Source organism: Macadamia integrifolia, chromosome 10, assembly GCF_013358625.1.
Source record: "Macadamia integrifolia cultivar HAES 741 chromosome 10, SCU_Mint_v3, whole genome shotgun sequence".
Taxonomy (NCBI): Eukaryota; Viridiplantae; Streptophyta; class Magnoliopsida; order Proteales; family Proteaceae; genus Macadamia; species Macadamia integrifolia.
Window position 1 is genome coordinate 24,710,733 of NC_056566.1, and position 16,967 is coordinate 24,727,699.

Here is a 16,967-nt window from a genome sequence, read left to right on the forward strand (position 1 = left end):
TAAGGTGTAGCGCCAGTGCATCAAGAATTATGCATCTAACCAATCAAATTCTACTCGCAAGCATCTATCTCGTCCATGTCAGTGCAAAATCTCAGCAGCCTTTGGATGGACATTAAGCCTACGTGGTCGAATCTTGGCCATCTATTTCACTTCCCTTTACTCCTATTTATTACAATCAAGCCCCTGCCTCTATATGTTTCAGTGTTTAAAGACCCCTTTCAACTCAGACCTTCAAAATATTTAAATTACACAAAAGCCCTTACAATTTTAAAAATAAATTCTGAAAAATCCACCCAACACCGAGAGCAACTGATGGATTTTCGGTTTGGATATTCAAACCGACTTTACAGAAACATTTATAACTTTTTCATATGATATTCGATCGAGATGAAACGAAATGCGTTGGAATCGTAACTAGATGTTCTACGACTTTTCAGAAGACTCAATCATATGAATCATCCATGTAAAAAGACCAAAATGCCCCTACACTTTCCAATGACGTGTCTTTCTCATACGGAATCGGAACGTGATGAAATTAAAACCGTTGGAAAGATTGTATTTTTGTCGTATTGTTACATGTAGAACACTTCCTTTAAAAAATTCATCTTCAATGCCGAAACTGCCCTCGACTGCCACAAATGCCATAACTTCATAATACGGGATCGGAATGTGACGAAATCAAATGCACTGGACTAAGTAAATTACAATCTATCTTTTTCATGAAGAACCGATCTTCCAAAAATGTAATTTTTATAACCGAAAATGCCCCCGAGCATAAATAGGTCAATTTTACCAGTTTTAACCCAGAAACCCACACCGCCTATTAATGATGTATTAAACCACTCCATGCATACCAAGCTGCTCTGTTATCTCATCGATGACACTGGACACTGCCATGTCATCATTTTCATGTACGTCACTTAAACTGGCCACGTCGTCACCGCCACGTGGCCGAGTTGCCAACAAGGACAACCATAAAACAACAAATATATCTAAGTTTAGTGAAATTTGACAAGTCCCCAGTGGAGTCCTAGTTGTGGTGGACAGGCTAAATAGAAAGGTTTGAGTTTTAATAACAAAAGGTCATCACCTAGATTAGGTTTTAAGACTCAAACAAATAATAAAAAACTATTGATTCCCATATGTTTTATTGTCTGCAAACTATTTGATGATAGGAAACTCAACTGAAGCAAGCACCAGGAGTTTTTTATATGGATTACATCTTGCGAAAGCAAAACAGCATCATGCTTATTTTTGTGGATATTTATGATCTCGTACCACTAACTACATTTCTGCTCAAGCTTACTAATGACATGGTCTTGTTTTTAGCTCATTTGGTCATGTATCTATGAACGGAAAAAAAATATATATATATATATATATATCACCCTCTCTCACAACAACATAGATGTACAAATAGTTTTATTTAACATTTCATTTCTTTTTTTCTTCTTCTTCTCCTTCTTCTCCTTCTTCTGAAAAAGAAAAAAAAAAAAACTCCCCCACTGAATTAGTCTTCGTTTTAAAGTAATCATATTTGCCCCTCCATGGTAAAATTACAAAAAAGTGCCATAGCTAGATGATCCGATCTTGTAAACCTGACCTCCCCTTAAAAGGTTCAGATCAGTGGAACCATGGTAAAGAGAGGTGTTGGGCTGGACTTTCATCTATTCCAATCACCCTTACCCCCATTAAAGAGACATTCAGGTCCTAAACTTACAAGAGCACCATCTGTTGGCCAATACATTAAATTATAAATGTTAGTAAATGTCTGTCTCTTTCAAATTGACTCTTTTCCCAATAGATTGTAGATATAGAGGCAATTGAAAAATAGGAAAAAAGATTCCATTTGGTCTTAGAAACAGGACTTGTTTCAATTGATATATATATAGAGAGAGGAAGTGTTTTTTGTTTGGGAGCATAAGTCCGTAACTCCTACATCACTATTGGATAATAGAAATGTAGAAAATTTCATTTATCATGGGCATTAGACAATCATTTCATTCCCTCTCTATCAATCCCCACCCTTCGTGACAAAGTTCTTTTCCCAATATTTAAACCGTGGAATGACAAGCTGATGTGTGGTGGTTTCAATTCTGGAAACTTTTTTTTTTTTGAAATTTCAATCCTAGAAACACATGATCTCAAATTCAGCCCCCTCCCCCACCCCCACCCTTTTTTTTTTTTTTTTTTCTTGAAGGAAGTTTAAATAAATATATTAAGCTGAATGGAACAAAAACTAAAGGGACTTTCAGTGCCACAGGCCCCCCACAGATTTAGACTTGACATCTACTTACCAATCAAGCGATTCCTTATTTTTCCCATCTATCTACCACACGTGAAGCGAGAAGTGGGTAGGCCATCTAACCTTTCTTTCACCTACTCCCTTCCCCCTGCCTCTTGTGTCCGGGGTTTAAGGAATCTGATCAAATCGGCCTGAGACCGATTCCAGTATATTAAATTATGCAGTCTCAAGTTCAAACCTGAGACTTGTTCAATACAGAGAGATGTCACAAGCTACCAAATACTTTGTGGTTTGTACACCACAGTTCCCTTACCATTTATGACGAAGCCATTTTGCCACATAGTGGCTACACCTATGATTTTCTTATCCAAACAGTTTTGTATGGACCGAGTGTACCTTGACCCCTTGACCCCTTGACCGGGGAATAGGTTAATAAGGGATGGTGACGAATGAGGGATATTATCAACCATTGTAAATAAGGGGTAGATAAGGGTATTATAGTATTATCGATCATCGTAAACAAGGGGTAGATGTTGACAGCCATTGATGGTTCTGTCTGCAATTAAAAAAACTTTTTGCCATTTAGATGACATACATGTCATAAGGGTTTAAATGGTTCGGTTCAGTGTAATAGGTATTTGATAACGGTTTTGATTTCCCAATTTTAAACGGTTTTGATATCAGTTTTGTTACCATTTTGAGGTGCTAGACTCATAAAAGAGAGCAACCTAGTGCACAAGGCTCTTGCTACTGCAAGGTCTAGGAGGGTGCTAGGCTCATAAATGGTCCTTAAAACAATTTCCTACTTTTAAACCCCTTTTTTAATTTCATATTTGCATATATGTTTAAATTCTAAATGCACTTCCAAAATGCCTGGACTTGTGTAACTAGTCGGGTTAAATAATATAAACGGTTTTAAACTGAATCAAACCATTTATTAAATGGTTACACTTCTTCAAATTAGAATTGAATGATCTATTAAATGGTTTTGATGGTTTCAATTAAATGATTTGATTATATTTCAATAAATGATTTCATTTTACATTTAGCACCCTTAGACCTCCTTCCTTGATAATCTTCTTATAATGGAAATCATTCTCACAAATCCAGAAGCACTCAATTCCTTTCAAAGTTAATTAACCTAATGAAATAGTGTAATTCTAAACATGTTGGTCACATGTTCAAAACCTGGAAATAGCCTCTTCTGCGAAGCAGGGGTAAGGCTGCGTACAACTTGCCCCTCCCAGATCTCGCAGTAGCGGGAGCCTCGTGCACTGGGTTTTTTTTTTTTTTTCCAGAATGTACTTCTAAGTATTCATTAAGAGGGTTAGGACTTGGGAGGTATACCAAAGGAAGAAAGAACAAAAAAAATTAGAGGGATGAGACTTGAGAGGGAGCAATCCTTTTCAATTGTGGGGTAGTGGGGGAGGTGGGGTGGAGCTATCTTGGATTGATATCGTTTGTCGTGCAATAGGGTGTGTAGCGCACATCAAACGACCAGGAATGTCTTAGGCTGCATGTTTAAACATTCTTGATCATTGGATGTCCACTACATGCCCTGAAGTTATCTTGGATTGAGATCGTCTCTAGCGCTACAGGGTGTGTAGCACATATCAAACGACCAGGAATGTCTTAGGTTGCACTTGAGTGCCTAAAATTACATATCTGAGTGCTTCTGGTCATTGGATGTGCGCTACATGACTGACCTGTAACGCTACAGAGAATCCCCATCCAGTTATCTTTTTCAAAATATAATAATTGATTCCCAATTCGCAATAGGAATTGTGTGCTTGGTCAGTGATGGTTTGATTTGTTGGTATGGGGAGATGATGGAATCACGTGCTTACCTTCTTCTTTGATTCTATGAAAATGGAACTTCCTTGGAATAATCTATTTAAGAAGGGAACTTGAGCAGAGACTAATTACTGTGAGAAGGAAAAGTGTTGGTGAACATAAACAGAGGAAGTAGCAAAAGAAAAAATGGCAAAGAAGATGGCATGTGTGACGGGAGGTACTGGCTATGTGGCCTCACTTCTCGTCAAGTGCTTGCTTGAGAAAGGCTATGCCGTCAACACCACTGTCAGAGATCCTGGTTTGTTCCTAACTCTTCTTCTTCTTCATCTTTCAATGTATTTGCTAACCTTCTTTGATTGGTTTCTTTAGAAGTGGATTTTAGTTTAGCCTAGTTGGGGATTGGGGAGAATAGGCTTTTTGTAGCTCTGTTGATTCGTACTGAAGTACAGTACTGTAGTTCATGTTTTTGATGAAATGCTTCGGTCTTAAAAGAACTCAACCCCATAAACCACCGATCAATCCGCCCATACGGCTGATATGGGACCAAAACATCCCGACAGTCTAAGATGCTCTCATTCTGCTCCAGAGTTACTGCCTGGAGGTTGGTGGCCCCTTCCTAGGGACTCTCACTCTAGCATTAGGTCACTTCTTCCATGCAGGTTGGACCACTCTGATAAGGTCCTGGAACAACTCAACCTCATAAACAGACTTACAAAGTGAGGGGATCCAAACCCTTATGCACATCAATTCCCTTTGAAAACCAATGTGTGATGGGATCAGGGGACCATAACAGCTACTTTGCAGGATACCTGAGTACCCACCTGTTCAACCAGTACCCACATGGAATCCATAGTGTACTCGTGGAATTATGAAACCATAGAAGCAAGAAATGGTATCAAACGGGTCTGGATTCTCGAATCTTGATAAGAATGGACTTGGGAGTGAATGAGCTTTGCCGTTCTGAAGCTCTAAACTCTCAGCTCTAAAACAGGGGATGAGTAGTATATGTCCCCTCTTTCAGTTTCAGAAATCAGAATTCAGTTCTTCTCTTTGCTTGATTATACAAAATAAGAATTGGGTATAAATTTTAAGTGAATGTGATTATCTGAATCTAACCAAAGCTCTAATTTTTATTTATTTCTGGGCGTAGACAATAAAAAGAAGGTCTCTCACCTCCTGGAGCTACAAAGTTCTGGTGATTTAAAATTGTTTAAAGCTGACCTGACTGATGAAGGAAGTTTTGATGATGCTTTCGCTGGTTGTGACGTTGTCTTCCACTTGGCAACCCCAGTCCACTTCGGTTCTCAAGACCCAGAGGTAATTTTTTGCAGAAGAAATTAAGATCATCGATGTCTAAGCTTTTTAACTCTTATTATTAATGTGCCTGTGCATTTGGATGAATAGAATGATATGATCAAGCCAGCAATTCAAGGGGCACTAAATGTTCTGAAAGCTTGTGTGAAATCAAAGACAGTGAAGCGTGTGGTCATGACATCCTCTGCAGCTGCTGTATCCATTAACAACTCCACTGAAACTGGTCTAGTCATGGATGAGAAATGCTGGACTGATGTTGATTTCTTAGCTTCTGAGAAACCACCCACTTGGGTACTACTCCTTCCTTTCTCTTCTCAAATCTCAGGTTTTGGTTTCCTAAACTGAATCCAGAAGTAAATTAAACTTGAAAAAATGGGCAATTTGAGATGTTGAAGGAAAAAATTGACTGATAAAGAGAATTGCAGGGATATCCAGCATCCAAGACACTAGCAGAGAAAGCAGCATGGAAATTTGCAGAAGAGAATAAAATTGACCTTGTCACCATTATTCCTTGTCTCATGGCGGGTCCTGCTATTACTCCTGACGTTCCAAGCAGTATCTGTCTCGCTATGTCGTTGCTCACAGGTACAAACAAAATACAACCCACATTCTTGTTTGCAACTCTACCTGGGACCGAGAGCGGATCAGGTTCTCGGGCAATAATGGTTCTAGTAGGTGGCTGATCCACACAGAGTCCACCCAAGAAAACCCTGTGGTGGAATTCTTCTCTGTGGATCAGATCATACGGGAATGGTTCACATACAAGAACCTGATCCACATTCCTACGGACCAACTATAACTGAGTTCCACTTATGGTTCTAATGTATGAATAGGACATGGGATCAGTCTGACTCTGTCAAAAATGAGACCAGACTAGTTGAATGGTCTAGAAATCGACTGGATCAAATCAAAACCGACCATACTCTTATCAGTTTGGTATTGATTTTGGTTTCTGAAAACTTGATCAGACCAAAATCAGGGGAAAAAAAAAGACAAAAAAAATCGAAAAATTTTTTATATATGAAAAATCGAGACTAGATCGATAAAGACCTGTTAAGAGAAACTGATAACTGATCGAAACCAATCAGTCAAACCGACCAAACACTTAAATGGTCTGGTTTAAATTTGGTCCGGTATATGCATTGAAAGAAATCGACTGAAATCGGATAAAATTGACCTTTTGACACCCCTAGTCTCCATTGACCAGGGCTTAGAAACCAGAATCAGGATCTGGATTGGTCCCAGCCATTTTGATCTGGTCCCAATTGAGTCGATTTAGATCGTATCGAAATCAGTCAGATTCAGCCCAAAGTTATTCTAACCCTAGATTTTCAAAACCCAGTCACTGATTTGGATCAGAATCAGCCTCAACTCTAGAAATTTGAATCAGGAAAAAGAAGTAAAGATTTTTCTGAAACTATAATTTTTTTAATTTTTTTTAATTCAATAGACAAAGATTTTACTACAAGAGGTAAGTTTCATTGATTTTTTATTGTTTTACTGATTAAAAGAAAGAAACAATGACAAAAATTAAGATGGATCCCGGTTCAAATCAAGCATTTCACCCAAGGATTTAGGGGACGGCATCGGTGCCGGTATCTATCCAATACAGATCCAGATCGGATTGGATAAGCGGGTATCGGTCAGTTTTGCCCTTATTTTTTAAAAAAGTATTAATTTTTTACTATTTTACCCCTGAAACAATACCGGATCAGGGATCGATCTTAGCCGATACCGATCCAATACGGCCAATACAAAACCGATACTTGAAACCATGATTTCACCCGATTTGATTCCTAGAACCATGGTTGTCCCTGAAATAACTCAGGGGAAACTAAACTGACTGATATATTTCCTCGTACAATGCAGGGAATGAATTCCTGATCAATGGAATGAAAGGTATGCAAATACTGTCTGGTTCGATCTCAATAACACATGTGGAAGATGTTGTTCGTGCTCATGTATTTTTAGCTGAGAAGGAATCGGCTTCTGGTCGATACAACTGCTGCGGCGTCAACACCTGCGTTACTGAGCTTGCTAAGTTCCTTAGCATAAGATACCCTCAATACAAAGTCCCCACTGAGTAAGCTTCTTAATTCACAGCAACACTCTTTCTTACATGGAAAAAGTCTCTTGCCACCATCACCACTAGAACTAGAAAGCTTGTTCCATGTTACTAATCATTTGATCAGTGGGTAATAGGTGAACAGAGATATAGATTTGATTTTAAATTTCACTTGTGCAAGATCTCTGTGTTTTCTTTATTGAGGCATTGTGAAGTGGTTCTTATTTGTGCAATAAATTGCAGTTTTGGAGAATTCCCCACCGAGGCCAAGTTGATCATCTCCTCTGATAAGCTTGTTAAAGAAGGTTTCAGCTTCAATTATGGCATTGAAGAAATATATGACCAGTCAGTTGAGTACTTCAAGGCTAAGGAACTGCTGCAGTGAATGCCTATTTGCTTGAGTTCTAAATCCTTTTCACATGGTACCCAACTATGTTTTAACTCTGCTATTAAAATGTTATGAATAACATCATCTTTCTTTGTATCAGTTCTAATAGATCTTTTGCAAGCCACAAATCTCACCACATGATCATACTTGATCCACATAAGGACTCAATAGGATCATCTAGATCCTAGAATCCAGACAGCAAAGTACATGCATCCAAGCATAATTGTCGTGACGACTAAGAGACCTAAGGTGTTGGAGAGACACTTGGGCGCTCTAAGCTTGCTCGGGAACATTCCAAAACTGATAATCTTATATAATTATGCTTATATGCAGTATAGAAATCATATCAATACAATAAGATATAATTATGCTAGTAATGACCTGATATGAGAAAACCAACATATAATAAACAAAGCATAGGATATAGTATAAGCATATTCGTTGGAAAAAAAAAACTAAGCCTATCTGCAAGGACTTGATCATGTCATGATCTTCACTGCAAACTTCATCTTGATATTAACATAAATCAACATAAACTAATGAAGTGTCAACAAGATGTCTAGTTGCCTTGGACCCAAGAAGGTGACGCCTTGACAACTATGCATCTAAGGGATTAGTAATGTTGATCCCATCAATCTGGGGGGGTGCATGCCATGCATGAATGGCTGAAAAATACAGGGGATGATTCAAAAAAGAGATAGCTGGGCATCCCACTGGGATGTTACTTTTATGCTCAGACCTCACATTCTATGCACCTTCTCTATATTAGAGTAGGGAATCCAAACTGCTCCAACATTTACCCATCACGAACTAAACTGGCGACAAATAGTTAAAAATTAAGAAAAAAAATATTATATACAATAAAAAAAAGAATGAACAATTTATATTTTTCCCCAGTTAAAGAAAGGGAATTTACAAAAAAATGGTAATATGATACAAGGAAATCAGGATGTAAGGGAGACTCACTAACAATGACTACAGATCAGCTTCCCTTTTTAATTTTTCTAACATTACAATGAAGATATATCACAACCAAAATTTGGCAAATGAAAAAAAAAAGGAATTAAAACAGAGGCTAAGCAATAGAATCACCATCAAAATTCAGGATGTTGAGCTGTGTTATCAACGGATTCTTCTCTCACTAGTTCTATATTTGGAGTCTGAGCTCCTGATTGGTCCAGATCGATGTATATATCCTCCACTGATGAAAACCGGGCTCGTTCTTGTTTCTTCCTACTGTCCCTCAACTTAAGTATTCGAGACAGTGACTGCACAATATCCCTCATAGAAGGACGTTTTCTTGAGACACGGTTAACACATTTGTATGCAAGAGCTGCAATATCATTGAGTCCTTGCACATCAAACTTTCCCTCAAGCCGGGAATCAACAATCTCCTCCCACCCAGATCTTTCCTCAGTGCTCAATGCCGCCTACGCATCACCATGAAGTATAAATATTATCACCATAAAGCACTCACTAACAAATAAAATATAGACACTGATGGATATTGGGCACGGTAGAGCGCAAAACATTTCCAGTAGAGGCATTGCAGTATTACAAGAAGAAATACACAGGCTTATCCTGATATAGCTTTGACGGGGCAATCAAGTGCCTAATTGATTTGATAAAATTTCAATTCACTATCACTTTAACACACACACACACACACACACACACACACACACACACACACACACACAGCTTACTAGTTCAACATATTCCATAAGACCCTGTTGAGGATTCCGCGCAGCAATAAGTTCAAAGAGCAAAACCCCAAAACTGTAAATATCACTTTTCTTGGTGAACGCCCTCGTTGATATATACTCAGGATCAAGATAACCGAATGTTCCCCTTATATTTGATGCGTGTGGGATAACCATTTCTTCCCTTGAAAGTCCAAAATCAGCCACCTGCTCAAAACATTAGTTATTATCAAGATCCATAGGCCACAAAGCCTAAGCATGCAAATATAACAACTTTTTTTGTTCCCTATTTTCAATATTTATCAGTTTGTGGGAAAGATCAAGAAGGCCAACCGGGGGGGGGGGGGGGGATCCCAGATGCGATGACATAAATAGATAACAAGAAAGGAAGCTTTGATAGTACACCTATTCAGGCACATAACAACTAGCTAAAAGTCTTGCATACCCTGGCTTTCATGGACTGATCCAACAGTATGTTAGAAGATTTTATGTCCCGATGCACTACAGGTGGAGTGGCCTGCGGCAAAAGCAATAAAACCCACTAAGCAGATGATTGGAATTTCATTCAAAGTTGAAAAATAAAAAAATTACCCCATCATGAAGATACTCCAAACCCCTTGCTACATCTAGAGCTATACAAACCCTCAAATCCCAGCAAAGTGGTTCATATTTTGAACCTGCAAATTCAGTCACCAGGTGCTGATAAGTGATAACAGAAGCGATGTGAAATAGCAAAAGGACAACGGATCTTAGAATATTAGGATGTTTCAAATTCATTAATATATATTTTTCTTCCTACATAAAAACAAAGGATCCAATAAAGAAGATAGTTTTCCTTCCTCCGCACCAAATAAAGTGATTTACAAAATCATAGCTAGCCAAGTACATGGGACTACACATATTCACCTTAAGATCAAGCACATTTGGGAACTTTTTTGAATCAGAACTGATGATGAACTAGACAATACCAAACTGGTTCAAATTTTCAGGACGACTGCGGTAGCAATGATGTACCATCACAGTCAAGGATAGGGACACTTTTTACCAGGCAGGAAAGGAAGGACAAATCTTAACATCCAAGCATAATGACAAATACCTCAGCTTACAGATTTTAATCTTGCAAGTACGCAACATAGGCTTGCATCACAAAAGTTAGGACAAAACCATTGAATCTGCAACACTATAGCTAAAAAGTTGAACTAATTGGATCCATGAAATCCTAAAGACTTTTCCTATACAACTGTTTCTTACATTTTGCCGCCTGTCAACTGGAAAGAGTGATGAATCAGTTGAGTGGTAGCTTACTATATAAATGAGAAGCAAGGCTGCCATTGCTCATGTACACGTAAACAAGCATATGCTGGCCTTTTTCTGCACAATATCCCACCAAATTCACAAGGTTTCTGTGATGTAATCTTCCTAGTAACATGACCTGAAAACAAAAGGGGAAAAATTATTTAAGAAGTGAAGCTATTTTAGAAGGTAGGTGGAAACATTGATTTCCTGAGTATGAAACTGTTTGATAAGCAAAACCCAACTTGAACTGACAAAAAAACTGGTATCAGTAAAGAACAAGACTAAATCAAAAGGTGTCACTAAGCCAAGAACAAAATGAAATTGTACAAGATAAAACAGAGAAACATTGTAGAATAGGTATAAAAAAATATTTTGTTTTTCATAATGAAAAGAATGTCCTCCAACCTTAAATTAGGCTCTTGAAGACCAATACAGTGGTAGAAGAAATTGTGCTTGGTATGGGTTGAAGGCAAAGTTAATATTTCTTTTCATATTACTATAATTTCAAATTCAAAGTAAATTTTTTTTTTTTTTTTTTTCCAATTTAGCACTTACCAAAATTTGTCTCATCAATATACTTCAATATACTTCCATACTATAAGACAGAAGAATGCAGAAGTAAATAGAAATCTTCGATACATAATAACAGTGGTGAAAGGTTGACAGTGATTTGGGCAAGTAAAAGCATCTCCACGAGTTGGGAATGCTATGTCGGTGATTTGGCCATGTTGGCCTCATCCAACATCTTTTTGGGTTATCCTATATAGGAAGGGATGAGGAGAGAAATAGGGGGATGATTCTTAATTGAGAGGAATTCCGTTGGTCTCTCCAATGGAAACAACGCAAAGTCTATAAATAGTAGACTTTGTGGAAGAACAAAACACTCGATCACTGTGGAGCCCTAAACGTCCAAAGAACATATAATTCTTGATTGCTATGCTATTGTCTCTTTCTCTGTGATTTTCATTGCACTCACTGAAGAGCTATACGAGAGCTATACACTAGTAACGACTAAATCAACGTGAAATCTCCCCGACCAAATTCTTCATTGTATTGAATACCGAAAAAAATTGAGCATATTTAATAAACAAGCTGCCAGTTATATCGAAAGATATTTTTGGAAGTATTCAATTTCCACCCCATAGAGGAAAAAAATGCTATGGAACTTTGTTTCACCTACTTATGGTCCATCTAGAAAGAAGACAAATTCCAGAAGATAGATCTTTGGTGGCGAACAACTGACATTGGAGCAGACAGTAGAACTTTCTTTTGTAATTTCTGTACAAAGATTTGTCCAGTTTTCACAGGCATTGTAGGACTTTCTTGAATGTAGCTCTATCTATTTTTGGGATCTCTTAGAATAGAGCAGGTATTTATATGTATTCTACCAATCAACAAAAATCATTGTATTTGTTTTTCCAGCATCTTTTTCAGTATAGCCATGTCAAGGGAATTTTGTATTGCGTTAAGGGTGCCAAAGCTTTTGATCCAACAAAACATTTATCCATAAGATAACCAAGTAGAATAAATACCACAGATACTGAAATTTGAATGTTAGACAAGGTTTTGCACTAATGTGAAACCAAATTTATCTGGAAGGATCTTTATTTGTTGTGTATCACTTCTTGTTTCCAACTATCACTTTTATACCATGTTTATAAATTCCAAGTATATTAACTAAGCATCATAATTTAGGAGGAACAGACCTTCCAACTAAAATAAATTGTATCAATTAGTCAACATTTGGATGCTGAGGTTGGAATTTAACAGGCTTAAGCATTTGCACAATTTATCCAGTATTTCAAATGCCTAAAATATTGATAATATTACCTCTGCTTGGAATTCCCTCCCCACTTGCTTGGAATCAGTAGCAAGGACTTTAACAGCTACAGTTTCACCAGTTGGCATCTGAGCTTTGTACACAGAACCAAATGCGCCTTGACCTATTACCGTTGTGAAATTGTGAGTTGCCTTTTGAAGATCTCTGAAAGCATCAGCAAAAATACTGTTAATTGATAGCTGAGAAAGAAAATCTTACATCTTACAATACCTAATGGTGATTGGACAGGAGGTTTAAAAAAAAAAAAAAAAAAAAAAAAAAAAAAAAAAAAGGAAAAGAAAAGAGAGATGCACTGCAAGGTGACTTTTACAATCTTCAGTAGCAAACCAAGAGTTGTCGATTACAAAGAAAAGAAATAATGAATAATACCAAGAAAATTTCTCAAATTCAACATGGAAGTTCCCATAGCATATTTTTTGCTGCATATACATGCCAACCAAATCAAATCAGAAGTCCAACCCTGAGCTGGAACATGCATGTAGAGTGAGGACAACTTATATAAGTTGTTGATGCTCAATTCTCTATTTGAGCATTGTAGACCAATAATTATTTTCTGTGCATTTGTTGTTAATGCTTGATGACTAGATCCAGTAACCACATCAACAGCAGAGCACTGGGATGAGATATGATTGGACTAAGCGGTCAACATGGCCACAACATTTGAACTACATTCTCTTTACTTTGATAATATTTACCCCCAAAAAATACATACAGAAGCAAGCAACTTTTCAACTTCTAGTACCAACTAAAATCATTCCCTATTTGTCTGGTTCCAAACTCAAGCCATAGATGGCAAAGAACACCATATACAGAAGATAAGTAAATCTCCAACATGTTCAAGTTATTGTGCTTAAAACAAGGATTAGTTAGAATTTTCAGAAGTCCATGTCCAAAGACACAAGCTATAAACCCGCTTATGATCTAATATTGATCAGGGGATCAATACCATTGACAGCACACAATGAGCACATAAGAACGGATGCAGAAAACTATCATCATAAATATCAGTGATTATCAGCAAGGAAGTGAATGATATCCTTCTCATGGCAAAGCAATAACACTTCCAACAGTGTCTTCTTGTTAACGAAAGAAGTAGACCGAAATCAATGACAAAATAACACTATGGTTCTGAGAAGCTTAAATAGACTACTAGTGCAAAAATATATAACATACTTGTAATAATACTTGGGTATTCCAGACACTGATAGTACACTCTTTTCCCTTGGTCCTTCCAACCACAAGGAGAAGCCATTTGTTTCAGATACTTTGGGAGATTCTGGGCCCACTGTTGAGTCTGACAATATTGTGCATGAATCAGCACCATTAGTACGGATAGGGGCTGTGACAGCCCTACGTGAACTGCTGCTGGCTGCAATCTGTGATTGTTTCCTGCGGTACCTGATGCATAATAGAGCAGAGAAGGCCAAAAGAACTCCAATTATCACCCCTATTGAGATCCCAACTGTCAGCCCCCATGACTCGCCTTTCATCTCCTGGATACTGTTAGGCTTTTCCTACTCGAGTCTGAGCTCCATTAACAAACCTGGCAAAAAGACCAACAAATCTTCAAGCAGAATGAAATATATTGATATTTTCTTTGTTTGTCATAATGAATTGCTGGCTTGATAACTGAATTGTAAGTCTACTAAGAGGATGACGGGAAAAATCCTCATAGTGTTTTTTAAGTGCACTACCTAACACAGAAATATTTTCAACCTCCATAACCATGAGAGGGGTACTGATGCTCAAGGGTAATAGCAATGGTGCTAGCAAAGAATTAAATTGTCATTAGGCTTAACTTCCTTCAAAATCAGGAAACAGAGTTATTTAACTAAGACCCTACGAATTCAGGACAGGAACAAATAGAATGTTTGATCGTTCTGTAGCTCACATCTGAAAAATATGGACACCTTCCCAAGATAAAACAGAAAAGAAAGGGGGAAGGAGACTAAAACATCAAAGATTATGAACTCTACTTTTGCTTGTAAAGTCAATGAATAAATCAAGAAAACTGAGCTTTTTGATTACACGGTGATCTTAGCTGACTAGAACTACAAATCATTAAAGACATAGAAATTCTGGATTTACGGCTTAACATTGGGATTCATAGTCTTACTAACCAAAAAGTAAAACACAAATTTCCACGTGAAATTTAGAACAGAGACACAGTAATCGACTAAACTGAAATAAAACATCCGAAATGAACAACATAAAGTCAAATTTTTAACAGTATTTGAAGCGCGAATTAAGAAACAAAAACAGAAATGGGATCTCATTAGTACACAATCCAGAGATTAAAAATAACCAAAAAAAAAAGAGGAAACGAAATCATACAAATTCAAATAACCTAATTTCGAAAAGAAGATTTAACATATTAAAAGAAAAGAAAATTAACAGATTATCATCGAAAGGTAAGGATGAGGAAGAACAGGAGCTGAATGTTACCGATTCATGACCACATCAATCCACGAAGAACGATGAACACTCTGTAAACGATCAAGGAAGTGCAAGGAACGAATCGAATTCGAAATGAGATACAAATTTGATAGAAGAAGCCAGCTGAATCGAGGTAAACTGAGCTCAGAAGACGTAACGGAATCTATCTTCTTCTCCTCTGGTTCACACTGAAATAACGCAGAGACAGAGTAGAAAAAAAAAAAAAAAAGTGATTATTTTATTTATTTATTATTATTATTTTTTTAATTTCCGTTCCGGTGAGTCGCCGCATTGGGTAATAAAAGCGCTTATAAAGTTAAATGTGGTATACCTAATATACCCCTATAAGAATGGATCAACGGTCAAACCTAAGCTCGTCTAATGAAGATGAGGGAAGCAGTTAGATAGGTGATCTTCTCAACAATCCCTCTCAACGGATAACCAATCAGAATTTCAGAATAGGAATTTGACTTATAAAAAAAACACATAGAAGAAGCATTCAGATGGTGGCATGCCTATTTTGACCTTGACTGATTGAATGATCCCTTGATCGTCTGATCTAGTGCGACTTTTGATGAAACCAATCTTTAGCATTTAGGGTGAGGTTCTGGTTTTGTTTCCAGGGTTAAGCATAGCCCATGCAGGAGGTGTTGGACTTGGACCTAAGAATGTTGAATGCTCAAGATTAATTAAGTAATTATCCAACAATTAACGTATGTAAGGATGTGTCAAAAGTGAACCGAAACCAAACCGAGATCGAACCAAAACTATTCGATTTGGTTTGATTTTGACCATTAATCATTGAACCGAACCTTGGTTTGAGCTGAAATAGAATTATTTCATTATGAATCGAATTATTTAGTTGAACCAAACCGGTTGACTGGAATCGAATCAATAAACATCCTTGAACGTAAGGGAAGGGCATGGAAAGAAGGGTGCAAGGGCATTTCGGTCATTTAATTGGAAAATGGCGGGTATATCCGGAGTGGAGATATATGAGGTTTATTTAAAAAGGATTTTTAAGGGGAAGGAAAAGGAGATTTTTATGGAAGAGAAATGTTTATTTGAGGACAAAGTCGACTAATACGTAATATTAAAGAAAGAAGGAAGGAGTGGTTGACAATGACATGTGAGGGCCACATTAAGAAACTAAAAGTAAGTGATTAGTGATTTAACAACCAACGGGCAACGGGACAATGGCTGTCTCCCTCCCTCTATGTTAAATGGAATTCCCTCTTAATCACGTTTGAATACAGCCAAGCGCTTTCACTATTCTAGTAAGAACACGCTGTCGGTGTAGATTTTCATCTTTAAGAGTTTCTGTTTTTTAACTATTATATATTGTTAGGGTACGATGTCTTGAATTCTATTTATGGAAGATGTGGGATGATTTTTTAATCTTATATGGGTATTTTGGTAAATTTACTATATAAATTTTCACTATATATTTATAATAATTGAAGAGAAATGTAAGACAAGCATTGTAACCCTATTCTCCATTGATAGTCAAGTTCCATTAAGGGAGTTTTTCTATCTTTCCTATGAAACATTCTCATATCTAAGCTATTGGATAATGACACATTTAGCTTATAATTTTTTATCTCATACTTGGGAAGGATCGGCCAGAATAATGGTTACTCATTAACTTGATCCAACCAATTGTGCGTATTTAAATTCATGAGTTTTTATTAATACTAAGCAGTCATCAAAACATAATTTAATATGTAATACACAATATTCCAACATTATGCTATGATCTCCAACTTTAAATAAAGGAGAGGTTCCCCCACCTTGTCAATGTGGGAGGAATCTCCCACCCCACACTAATCATAGTTTCATGGAACTCACATGATCAAAGAGGAGGGAGAGTGTCAATATGAACCCCA

The 16,967-nt window shown here is 37.2% G+C and overlaps 2 protein-coding genes across 2 annotated transcripts; one reads left to right on the forward strand and one right to left on the reverse strand.

The window, feature by feature from the left end:
- Positions 1-4,151: 4,151 nt before the first annotated feature.
- LOC122091471 (anthocyanidin reductase ((2S)-flavan-3-ol-forming)-like) lies at positions 4,152-7,905 on the forward strand. Its single transcript, XM_042661441.1, has 6 exons — positions 4,152-4,337; positions 5,190-5,356; positions 5,444-5,644; positions 5,779-5,938; positions 7,223-7,436; positions 7,662-7,905. Exons 1-6 carry the CDS (start codon positions 4,226-4,228, stop codon positions 7,801-7,803), a joined length of 996 nt encoding a protein of 331 aa, XP_042517375.1. The 5' UTR covers positions 4,152-4,225; the 3' UTR covers positions 7,804-7,905.
- A 737-nt stretch (positions 7,906-8,642) lies between these two features.
- LOC122091470 (calcium/calmodulin-regulated receptor-like kinase 1) lies at positions 8,643-15,288 on the reverse strand. The gene is made up of 8 exons (XM_042661440.1): positions 15,091-15,288; positions 13,819-14,188; positions 12,636-12,789; positions 10,815-10,941; positions 10,101-10,186; positions 9,955-10,026; positions 9,513-9,716; positions 8,643-9,236 (listed from the first exon to the last, which is right to left on the reverse strand). Exons 2-8 carry the CDS (start codon positions 14,133-14,135, stop codon positions 8,901-8,903), a joined length of 1,296 nt encoding a protein of 431 aa, XP_042517374.1. The 5' UTR covers positions 14,136-14,188; positions 15,091-15,288; the 3' UTR covers positions 8,643-8,900.
- Positions 15,289-16,967: the final 1,679 nt, after the last annotated feature.